This window comes from Salvelinus fontinalis, chromosome 3, assembly GCF_029448725.1.
Source record: "Salvelinus fontinalis isolate EN_2023a chromosome 3, ASM2944872v1, whole genome shotgun sequence".
NCBI lineage: Eukaryota > Metazoa > Chordata > Actinopteri > Salmoniformes > Salmonidae > Salvelinus > Salvelinus fontinalis.
This window is the reverse complement of record NC_074667.1, coordinates 33,674,098-33,686,248: the sequence shown is the minus strand read 5'-3', so window position 1 is coordinate 33,686,248 and position 12,151 is coordinate 33,674,098. Positions and strand designations below refer to the sequence as shown.

Here is a 12,151-nt window from a genome sequence, read left to right as displayed (position 1 = left end):
ATTGAGTTAGGTTTGTTGAAAATACAGCCCCAAGTGTGTTAGTGTACATGTATGGTGACTTGAGGAGGTCCTCTGTAGCAGGACCTCCTCTGCTAAATAGCATATATAATATATTAGGAGGCATATAATCCAGCATATTGACATGAGGTGGCAAGCTACACACAACAGTGCGGTGAAGGATTGCATCACTCCAAGTGACAACTGCAAGTTGAGACGTGCAATAGAGCCATAAACAACACACAGCGGACATTTCCACATGGACCACGGTAGGCAGTTAACCCCCTTGACCATAATGAAAAAGCTTTAACAGATTTTTTGACATTTTTGCAAATATACATATTTTTATTTTTGAAATATCTTATTTACATAAGTATTCAGACCCTTTGCTTTGAGACTCGAAATTGAGCTCAGGTGCATCCTGTTTCCATTGATCATCCTTGAGATGTCTCTACAACTTGATAGGAGTCCACCTGTGGTAAATTCAATTGATTGGACATGATTTGGAAAGGCACACACCTGTCTATATAAGGTCCTACAGTTGACAGTGCATGTCAGAGCAAAAACCCATCCATGAGGTTGAAGGAATTGTCCGTAGAGCTTCAAGACAAGATTGTGTCGAGGCACAGATCTGAGGAAGGGTACCAAAAAATTTCTGCAGCATTGAAGGTCCCCAAGAACACAGTTGCTGTGGGGATGTTTTTCAGCGGCAGGGACTGGGAGACTGGTCAGGATCGAGGCAAAGATGAACAGAGCAAAGTACAGAGAGATCCTTGATGAAAACCTGCCCCAGAGCGCTCAGGACCTCAGAATGGGGCGAATATTCACCTTCCAACAGGACAATGACCCACAGCACACAGCCAAGAAAACGAAGGAATGGCTTAGGGACAAGTCTCTGAACGTCCTTGAGTGGCCCAGCCAGAGCCCGGACTTGAACCCTATCGAACATCTCTGGAGAGATCTGAAAATAGCTGTGCAGCAACGCTCCCCATGCAACTTGACAGAGTTTTAGAGGATCTGCAGAGAAGAATGGGAGAAACTCCCCAAATACAGGTGTGCAAAGCTTGTATGACACCCAAGAAGACTTGAGGCTGCAATCACTGCCAAAGGTGCTTCAACAAAGTACTGAGTAAAGGATCTCAATACCTATGTAAATGTGATATTTATTTTATTTTATTTGACAAATTAGCTAAAATTTCTAAAAACCTGTTTGTGCTTTGTCATTATGGGGTATTGTGTGTAGATTGATGAGAAAAAAACAATTTAATCAATTTTAGAATAAGGCTGTAACATAACATTTGGAAAAAGTCAAGGGGTTTGAATACTTTCCGAAGGCACTGTATATCCTTGTGAAGTTCACAATAGCCAACATTCTACACAAGGCAGAAAATACAAATTCCATGCATCCCTTCTCAGGTAAAACTTTGACAAGATGCCCTATATATTCAAGTCCTTGTGTCCTCATGTTGTGTTCATGTGAGTCACTCTCCCAAAATAAGAGCCCATCTCAATCACTTCAACTTGATAATAACTGACATACTGTAACAGAGCTAAATTGAATTTGAATGAGCCTAGTGGACACAGTCTGATCGTGGCTTAATCCAAAAGATGGGCATTTGGAATAAGCCAGAAAATTGACGGTCCAATCAGCATCCTCTCAGAAACAGTGGGTGGGTTTAGGACAAAAAACAATTCAGTCAAACTTTGCTTTGAATTAGGCAATCCTCTGATTGGTTGAAGGTGATCCAATCGCTGACAAGTTAGTTTTGAATAATGCCCCATTACAGACACAGACTCGAAGATGAGAAATCCCAGACATATAAGTGAAGTGAAAAAGGATGGTGAATTTAGCAATCAGACTGATTCCACCAGGCTAGAATGAGCCATCCTCAGATAAAAATCCAATGGCATCATATATATTATTGATCATTATCATCTCTGTATGTTACTGGCTCCGTTACACCTATCAGTGTGTGACACCACCAGTGCCAGGATACATGGGAAAGATGAAATGTGTCAAAGTGGGGATTTGGCCTCAAACTTGGCCTAATAAAAGATAAACCATACGGTGTCTTAGAGCCTTTAATCTCACGTGCCAGCATATTTTGGGAGAGCGTTGTTGCGGGTGTGTGGTCTGTTGGAAGGGAGCATCGTACTTGGCCCGAGGTGGACAGCCTCTCCACGGCCGAAGGCTGGTTCAGGGGCAGGTCCAGGGTGGTCTCGGGGGTTCCTGGGCACGTCGAGGGGGTCAAACAGTCGTCCATCCAGCTGGCCTTGTTAAGGAGGTTAATTGTCCCCTCGCGCCCGTCCAGGGACGTGCTGTGCCTTGGGTTAATACTTTCCTTGTCCTCCCAAGTCCTTTCCTTGTCTCCTGCCATGGCATAAAGCTCCTCTTTGTCCTGATGGGTCTTCTTGGCATGCTCCACTTCTCCCTCTGGCAGGGTAAAGTCGAAGGAAAGCAATCTGTCAAGCGTGTCCTCCAGCAAGGGCTCCCGACATGGCCATGTTATCCCCAAGTCAGGACATGCAGTAGGGGGCTCTGCTAGCTGAGCAGCAGGTGTTTCTGGATGCTTCTCCTTCAGTGGGGAAGATGGATCAATGGAGGCTGACTGAGGAAGGGTGATCATTTTAGAAGTGGGACTCTTAGCAACACTAACAGGAATGGGGCTCTTAGCAACCAGAACTGGACGGGGGCTCTTGGCAACTGGAAGAGGACTGAGGCTTTTAGGAATCGGAACAGGACTGGGGCTCTTAGCAACCATAACTGGACCAAGAGTCTTGGCAACAGTTATAGGACTAGGGGTCTTGACAAGAGTCATGGGACTAAGGGTCTTGGCAAAAGGTACCAGACTAGGGGTCTTGGCAACAGTTACTGGACTAGGCATCTTGGTGGTCTTTGTATCCACTGCAGGACTGTTGTACTTTACAACGGGGGCAACAGAAGGATAGTGGGTCTTTGGCAAAGTGTGGCTTGTGGTGTTAGAGACCACAGTGAGGGACTCCATGTGGGAGGTCAGTGTAGTTCTCACTCTGGGATCAGTAACTCCTTCCAGCTGTGTGTGAATCTGGGTGTACTGGAGGCTCTGGGACGAGGCCAACAAAACGGAGGAGGCTGAAGCAGCTGAGAGGGGGGTGGAGGAGGGAAGGCCAGAGCAGGCACCTTCATCTATGTGGAGTTCTAAAGGAACAGGGTTACAGGAGGGGGACGTGTCACTGGGGGGCTCCAGCTGCAGTTCACCAGGCCCAGTTGGGTCTCTGGTTACAACTACTGGGGAAGCAGGGGCTGCAGGTGACTTAGTCTCCAAGGAGGCAGGTTCTGATCCTTGACTGATCAGGAGGGTATTCATATTGACAGACAACTGAGAACCAGACTGGAGGATGGGCAGCACAGAAACAATAATAGAAGACAGGGAGAAAAAAAGGGGAAATGGTTTGAGGAGAGGTAGAAAAGGGAAGTTGCCACAGCGGCAGACATGCACCATGGCAAATGAATCATGACAACTTCCTCAATAAAGCTGTGTGAAAATTGGCCTTATATATATCACAGTGATGGATATACAAATAATTCACATTCCACACTCATTGCATCACAGTGTACATAAATTGTTGTATTGTGGGATCAATAAGGTAAATGGTAGGAAATGCCTGACCGAATGTACATTAGAGTCTAGACCACAGCAACACTACAGCAATCTACCTGTGTGAAGAACCCCACATCCATGCTAAAAATCAATATACAACCAACCTTTAAAAAGCAACACATGCACCATTCATTTGACTGCACATTTCACCCTACAGTTTGTCCCTTCACCCATCTGCATCTGCCTACCTCTCTTTCCTATCCATCTCTACACCGTTGAATAAGTAGGTGTGTCCAAACTTTTGACTAGTACTGTACATACGCACATACAGCACCAGTCAAAAGTTTGGACACACCTACTCATTCAAGGGTTTTTCTTTATTTTTACTACTTTCCACATTGTAGAATAATAGTGAAGACAACAAAACTATGTATTAACACATATGGAATCATGTAGTAACCAAAAAAGTGACACAAGAAATAAAAATATATTTTATATTTGAGATTCTTCAAAGTAGCCACCCTTTGCCTTTATGACAGCTTTGCACACTCTTGGCATTCTCTCAACCAGCTTCATGGGGTAGTCAACTGGAATGCATTTCAATTAACAGGTGTGCCTTGTTAAAATGTTAATAGGTGGAATTTCCTTCCTTCTTAATGTGTTTGAGCCAATCAGTTGTTTTGTGACAAGGTAGGGGTGGTATACAGAAAATAGCCCTATTTGGTAAAAGTCCATATTATGGCAAGAACAGCTCAAATAAGCAAATAGAAATGACAGTCCATCATCAGTTTAAGACATGAAGGTCAGTCAGTCCGGAAAATGTCAATACTTTGAAAGTTTCTTCAAGTGCAGTCGCAAAAACCATCAAGCGCTATGATGAAACTGGCCCTCATGAGGACTGCCTCAGGAAAGGAAGACCCAGAGTTGCCTCTGCTGTAGAGGATAAGTTACCAGCCAGAAGAAATGGCTGCAGTTTTACGGGCGCCCAACCAATTGTGCTATTATGTGTTTTTTTAGCGTTATTTGTAACTTATTTTGTACATGTTTCTGCCACCGTATCTTACGGCAAAAAAGAGCTTCTGGATATCAGGACAGCGATCACTCACCTCGGATTAGACAAAGATTTTTATACAACAAGGACGACGCACAAGACATTCACCAAACACCCCACAGGGCCGACATCCCCGTTATTTGCAAGAGGAAGCGACGCAGGTACAGAGGACAAAGAGCTGGTTGCCTGGTCAGGACCCGGAGAAGGCAACTGGGAAAGCTGTCGTTACCGTCAATACTACTCACCAATGTACAATCATTCGACAATAAATTAGACGAGGTATGATTACGAATATCCTACCAACGGGATATAAAAAACTGTAGTATCCTATGTTTCACGGAATCGTGGCTGAATGACGACATGGATATTCAGCTAGCAGGATATACGCTGCACCGGCAAGATAGAACAGCACACTCCGGTAAGACGAGGGGAGGCAGTCTGTGCATATTTGTAAACAACAGCTGGTGCACGAAATCTAAGGAAGTCTCTAGATTTTGCTCGCCTGAAGTAGAGTATATTGTGATAAATTGCAGGCCACACTACTTGCCTAGAGTTTCATCAACATGTTAAATGTGCAACCAGAGGGGAAAAAATTCTAGATCACCTGTACTCCACAAATAAATCCGACCACAACTCTATCCTCCTGATGCCTGCTTACAAGCAAAACTCAAAGCAGGAAGCACCAGTGACTTAGTTATAAAAAAGTGGTCAGATGAAGCAGATGCTAAACTACAGGACTGTTTTGCTAGCACAGACTGGAACGTGTTACGGGATTCTTCCGATGGCATTGAGGGGTACACCACATCAGTCACGTACTTTCTCAATAAGTGCATTGAGGATGTCGTCCCCACAGTGACTGTACGTACATACCCCAACCAGAAGCCATAGATTACAGGCAAAATTCGCACTGAGCTAAAGGGTAGAGCTGCCGCTTTCAAGGTGCGGGACTCTAACCCGGAAGCTTACAAGAAATCCTGCTATGCCCTCCAACGAACCATCAAACAGGCAAAGCGTCAATACAGGGCTAAGATTGAGTCATACTACACCGACTCCGACGCTCGTCTTATGTGACAGGGCTTGCAAACTATTACAGCCTACAAAGGGAAGCACAGCTGCGAGTTGCCCAGTGACACGAGCCTACCAGACGAGCTAAATTACTTCTATGCTCGCTTCGAGGCAAGCAACACTGAGGCATGCATGAGAGCATTAGCTATTCCGGATGACTGTGTGATCACGCTCTCCGTAGCCAACGTAAGACCTTTAAACAGATCAACATATACAAGGGTGCGGGGCCAGACGCATTACCAGGACGTGTGCTCCGGGCATGTGCTGACCAACTGGCAGGTGTCTTCACTGACATTATCAACATGTCCCTGTTTGAGTCTGTAATACCAACATGTTTCAAGCTGACCACCATAGTCCCTGTGCCCAAGAACACAAAGGATACCTGATTAAATGACTACAGACCCGTAGCACTCACGTCCGTAGCCATGAAGTGCTTTGAAAGGTTGGTCATGGCTCACATCAATACCATTATCCCAGAAACCCTAGACCCACTCCAATTTGCATTCCGCCCAAACAGATCCACAGATTTTTATTTATTTATTTTTTATTTTACCGTTATTTTACCAGGTAAGTTGACTGAGAACACGTTCTCATTTGCAGCAACGACCTGGGGAATAGTTACAGGGGAGAGGAGGGGGATGAATGAGCCAATTGTAAACTGGGGATTATTAGGTGACCATGATGGTTTGAGGGCCAGATTGGGAATTTAGCCAGGACACCGGGGTTAACACCCCTACTCTTACGATAAGTGCAATGGGATCTTTAATGACCTCAGAGAGTCAGGACACCCGTTTAACGTCCCATCCGAAAGACGGCACCCTACACAGGGCAGTGTCCCCAATCACTGCCCTGGGGCATTGGGATATTTTTTTAGACCAGAGGAAAGAGTGCCTCCTACTGGCCCTCCAACACCACTTCCAGCAGCATCTGGTCTCCCATCCAGGGACTGACCAGGACCAACCCTGATTAGCTTCAGAAGCAAGCCAGCAGTGGTATGCAGGGTGGTATGCTGCTGGCTTATGATGATGATGATGATGATGATGATGATGCAATCTCTATTGCACTCCACACTGCCCTTTCCCACCTGGACAAAAGGAACACTTATGTGAGAATGCTACTCATTGACTACAGCTCAGCGCTCAACACCATAGTACCCTCAAAGCTCATCACTAAGCTAAGGATCATGGGACTAAACATCTCCCTCTGCAACTGGACCCTGGACTTCCTGACGGGCCGACCCCAGGTGGTGAGGGTAGGTAGCAACACATCTGCCAAGCTGATCCTCAACTCTGGAGCTCCACAGGGGTGCGTGCTCAGTCCCTTCCTGTACTCCCTGTTCACCCACGACTGCATGGCCAAGCACGACTCCAGCACCATCATTAAGTTTGTATACGACACAACAGTGGTAGGCCTGATCACAGACAACGACGAGAAAACCTATAGGGAGGAGGTCAGAGACCTGGCCGGGTGGTGCCAGAATAACAACCTATCCCTCAACGTAACCAAGACTAAGGAGATGATTGTGGACTAAAGGAAAAGGAGGACCGAGCACGCCCCCATTCTCATCGACGGGGCTGTAGTGGAGCAGGTTGAGAGCTTCAAGTTCTTTGGTGTCCATATCAACAACAAACTAGAATGGGCCAAACACACCAAGACGGTCGTGAAGAGGACACTACAAAGCCTAATCCCCCTCAGGAAACTAAAAGGATTTGGCATGCGTCCTCAGATCCTCAAAAGGTTCTACAGCTTCACCATCGAGAACATCCTGACTGGTTGCATCACTGCCTGGTACGGCAATTACTCGGCCTCTGACCGCAAGGCACTACTGAGGGTAGTGTTTACGGCCCAGTACATCACTGGGGCTAAGCTGCCTGCCATCCAGGACCTCTACACCAGGCGGTATCAGAGGAAGGCCCTAAAAATTGTCAAAGACCCCAGCCAGTCATAAACTGTTCTCTCTACTACCGCTTGGCAAGCGGTACCGGAGTGCCAAGTGTAGGACAAAAAGGCTTCTCAACAGTTTTTACCCCCAAGCCATAAGACTCCTGAACAGGTAATCAAATGGCTACCCGGACTATTTGCATTGTGTGCCCCCACAACCCCTCTTTTTACGCTGCTGCTATTCTCTGTTTATCATATATGCATAGTCACTTTAACTATACATTCATGTACATACTACCTCAATTGGGCCGACCAACCAGTGCTCCCGCACATTGGCTAACCGGGCTATCTGCATTGTGTCCTGCCACCCACCACCCGCCAACCCCTCTTTTACGCTACTGCTACTCTCTGTTCATCGAAAATGCATAGTTACTTTCACCATATCTACATGTACATACTACCTCAATCAGCCTGACTAACCGCTGTCTGTATGTAGCCTCGCTACTTTTATAGCCTGTCTTTTTACTGTTGTTTTATTTCTTTACTTACCTATTGTTCACCTAACACCTTTGCACTGTTGGCTAGAACCTGTAAATAAGCATTTCACTGTAAGGTCTACACCTGTTGTATTCGGCGCACGTGAAAAAAATAAACTTGGATTTGATTTGAAATTTCGACCCAAATAAATGCCTCACAGAGTTCAAGTAACAGACACATCTCAACATCAACTGTTCAGAGGAGACCTTCATGGTGAAATGAGGCCTTCATGGTCAAATTCCTGCTAAGAAACCACTACTAAAGGACACCAATAATAAGAAGAGACTTTCTTGGGCCAAGAAAAAGGAGCAATGTACATTAGACCGGTGGAAATCTGTATTTTGGTCTGATAAGTCCAAATTTGAGATTTTTGGTTCCAACCGTCTTGTCTTTGTGAGACGCAGAGTAGCCAACAAGTGCTCAGCACACGTGGGAACTCCTTTAAGACTGTTGGAAAAGCATTCCAGGTGAAGCTGGTTGAGAGAATGACAAGAGTGTGCAAAGCTGTCATCAAGGCAAAGGGTGGCTACTTTGAAGAATCTAAAATCTGAAATATATTTTGATTTGTTTAACACTTTTTTGGTTACTACATGATTCCATGTGTGTTATTTTCATAGTTTTGATGTCTATGAAACCTTTGAATGAGTAGGTGTGTCCAAACTTTTGACTGGTACTGTATATACATACACATATAGACACATCCTGGTAAAAATAATATTTCTGTGAAACTTACATTGCTCTGGACTTTGAAGTCGGACAGCGAGGCCATGAGCTCGTCGAGCTCCCGCGTGGCGGAGGAGGCAGAGATTCTGGCCTGCAGCTGGGAGGGCGTCTCCTCCCCCCCCTCCGTAAACTCCACCAAGGGGGTGGGGCTAGAAATCAAATAAAAACAACAAACATTAGGCCATAAATGACCACAGTCAAACATGAGAAACACAAAGGAGAATAGCACAACCAGTGTGCAAGATTAAACGGTCTTCCGGAACTTGAGGTGTAGTGTTACTGCTTTGCTGTCAATTGTCCCCCATTTCTGGGGATAGGAACGTTTTTACGGCAATAGTACAATTTATCCATCTAGAGATGACGCAGCCAGTATACACTTTCACAAAATAGTCCGAATTAATCTAACATAACTCAAGAAATCTGTCATTAATTTTGACGTTTTTGTCAAGGAGATCTTAGTCGTGCAATTTTACATCTAAGGTTGGTGCAGTATTTCTCAAGTGAAATGATAAAAACTGAATTAAAGAATCCCTACTGCTGATTAATCACTGACGAAGGGGCGTCATTTTGTGACGTTTTTTTGTGTGTCCACGAACAGATGGAAAAACCCTTGCCGAAGACCAAAATGAACAAAAACATCACAAAATGTCGTCATAATATATGCTCAAACTGGGAAGCACAAGGACGCCTTAATACTTACATGGGGGAGGGCACAGAACTTTCTAGCTCGTCCAGAAGGCTCTCAACGCTGGGGCGCACATCTTCAATGACCCTGGTGGCCACGCTGCGCTTGGGTTTCTCCATGGTGGGGGGAGGCACCTTGCCGGCCCCCGAAACCCCGTTCTCCTGCACATAGTGGGTGGTGCTGCTAGAGGGGAGGGGCGGGGCTGTCTCCTCTGCAACACAGATGGAGAAAAATACATCTTTACATACAGTATTCCCTTAGTTTCAACAACACAGACAAAGTGCCTGCTAAGTGCTTTATGTACCAAAAAGGGTTTTGGACCCGTGAGCCCTGGTCAAAAGCAGTGCACTATTTAGGAAATAGGGTGCCATTTGGGATACAGTCATAATGGTATAGCGTACCCTCAGTCGGGAAGGAGGGCGTGTTGTGTTGCACAGCGTTGAGCTCCAGAAGCAGCCGGTCCAACTCCGACAAGTTGCTGCCCAGGAAGGAGCTCATGGCAGCCTCTGCACTCTTTTGCTTGTTGGGGAAGCTGCAGAAACCAACAGAGAGACACAAACATCAGTAACAGACATCTGATGTTCATTTTGTCTTGCGACACTACACAAACAAAAGTGTATTGTTATTATTAGCATTATTACCTGTAGACGTGGTCGTCTTCACTTTGGGGTAAGGGGGAGCTACTGCTGTAGGACTAAGAAAGGGTAGGTACAAATCAAAATCTATTGCTTACATACAAGCCCTTAACCAACAATGCAGTTCAAGAAATAGAGTTAAGACACACATTTAGAAGTGCAGTATGTGATTGGTCTAGATGGCTCATGTGGTAAATGAGTGTATGTCAGGGGTGTTCAACTGTACCGTCAAAGGGTCATGTGGATACAGGCTTTTGATCATCCATTCATAGTCTTCACCAATACTTTATTAGTTGAACCAGGTATGTAACTTACTTGAACAAAAGCCTGAACCACACCTGCCTTTTGGGTATGTACTGTATGGGCACACAAAGGTGTATATGAGTATGTACCTGTGTGGATGAGCGGGTGGATTCTAGGGGGTCGAGGGCGGTTCCGTTCAGGGCCTCAGCAGAGGGAGGTTGGGGTACAGGGGGCGAGGCCGGTCCTGCCGTGGGGAAAGAGTAGGGCGTCTCGTCCGGCAGAAACACCGGCCGCTTGGAGATGTGGGAGGTTGTCGACTCCAAGTCCGCCAGCAAAGCATCTAAGAACATAGAGAGTAAGATCCATTTTTTTTTTTAAACGCAGCAAGTGGCAATCTTAAAACCAAGAGTTGACCTGGCGTAAACAGAAAATCACTGACAAGATTGACAACACTCCACATTGGGAAATCCCCTTTGCTTGTTTGATTGCATCTCTCAAGGAGAGGTTTCATTTTAAAACGTAGGCTATCCTGTCCCTAGATCTCCCATCATCTAATGTACCACAATGTTGTGCAGGACAGTAAACCACTAATCTACTGAAGTTTCAAACTTAATTGTTGTGGGAGTAACATTCAGCCATTGCAGCAGACTAGTAAGTAATCCACTTCACTGAATCATCTGGACTATGTCACCACTCAGCACCACTCCTTTGGTTACTCATTTACCCTGCTGTAGTACACTTACACTGCTTCACTCACTCACTCTGCTGCTCCCAGAGTTCCACTGCCAAGAATAGAGTGTGAAGTGAACAGTGGCGACACGTGAAAGCTTTGGTAACTTAACATTAAAATGTTGACTTTATTAAGGATTTATGGTAACGCTTTACATTAAGGCACCCTTTAAACAAACTATTAATAAACAGTTTATATACTACTTATAAACATTTCGTGAATCATTTTAAGTATACCTTAATCTAAGGAGTAAGCCTACTGCCCAGGTTGTATTCACGGCCAACCAATTGTTGCTTTCCACCTTTGATTGGTTCATCTAGATCATGCCTGTTCAATGCCTTGGAAAAATAGACCAACCCCAATTTGGGATTCAACACCACACATCCCCAGCTCCCCTCTAAATGCAGCCATTATATCAGAGGTAACAAAACGGCAAGCCAATTAGCCTCCCAGACAGTTTGTGGGCATTGAAAAGAACTTGAGGAAGACGACATCATCCACACCCACTCTGTAAACCTTCTCTACTGTTACACACCCATGTCCCTACATGGTGATCACTTCTCTTAATGTCTTAAATCGATGCCTCTGATATCACAAGTGTGTGAAACTGTGTGCAATGCAATCCCCCTTCTTCACTAATAATACTTACCCTACTGTCTTAAGTAGACTCTGCTTCAGTCAGAACATTAAATCAGAAAAACAAACAAAAGCCCATCCATAAATGAACTGTGAATGATATGCACCTAAACTATAAGAAGTCAACAATACACTGCCACAATGAACCAAACAACTGATAAGATGACTGAAACATTACGCGCTGAAAACTGATGCCGACAAAAGGTGATAAATAAAAGAAAACCATGAGACTCACATCAGTGGAAATGACATACCTGAGGCGATAAAGACTAGCACATACACACCCCGGAAGGACGAAGGCAGGAATGCAGAGGAAGACTGGGAAGAAGAACGCAACCCAAACACACTGGCTGACAGGCAGGAACTGCTACCCTTAACTAGCACCAG

General features: G+C 45.2%; 1 protein-coding gene across 2 annotated transcripts in view; it reads right to left on the bottom strand.

The window, feature by feature from the left end:
- Window positions 1–12,151, bottom strand: part of LOC129844862 (paxillin-like) — a 45,696-nt gene that overhangs the window by 13,153 nt on the left and 20,392 nt on the right. The window contains exons 1-6 of one of the 2 annotated variants that reach the window (XM_055913025.1): window positions 12,019–12,149; window positions 10,548–10,738; window positions 10,162–10,214; window positions 9,922–10,052; window positions 9,536–9,731; window positions 8,846–8,984 (exon numbers count right to left, since the gene is read on the bottom strand). In XM_055913025.1, the coding sequence (XP_055769000.1) occupies window positions 8,846–8,984; window positions 9,536–9,731; window positions 9,922–10,018 (432 nt within the window). In that variant the 5' untranslated portion in view covers window positions 10,019–10,052; window positions 10,162–10,214; window positions 10,548–10,738; window positions 12,019–12,149. Of the gene's footprint in view, window positions 1–8,845; window positions 8,985–9,535; window positions 9,732–9,921; window positions 10,053–10,161; window positions 10,215–10,547; window positions 10,739–12,018; window positions 12,150–12,151 lie in introns of those variants that run through there. The other variant, XM_055913033.1, reaches the window with a different exon arrangement.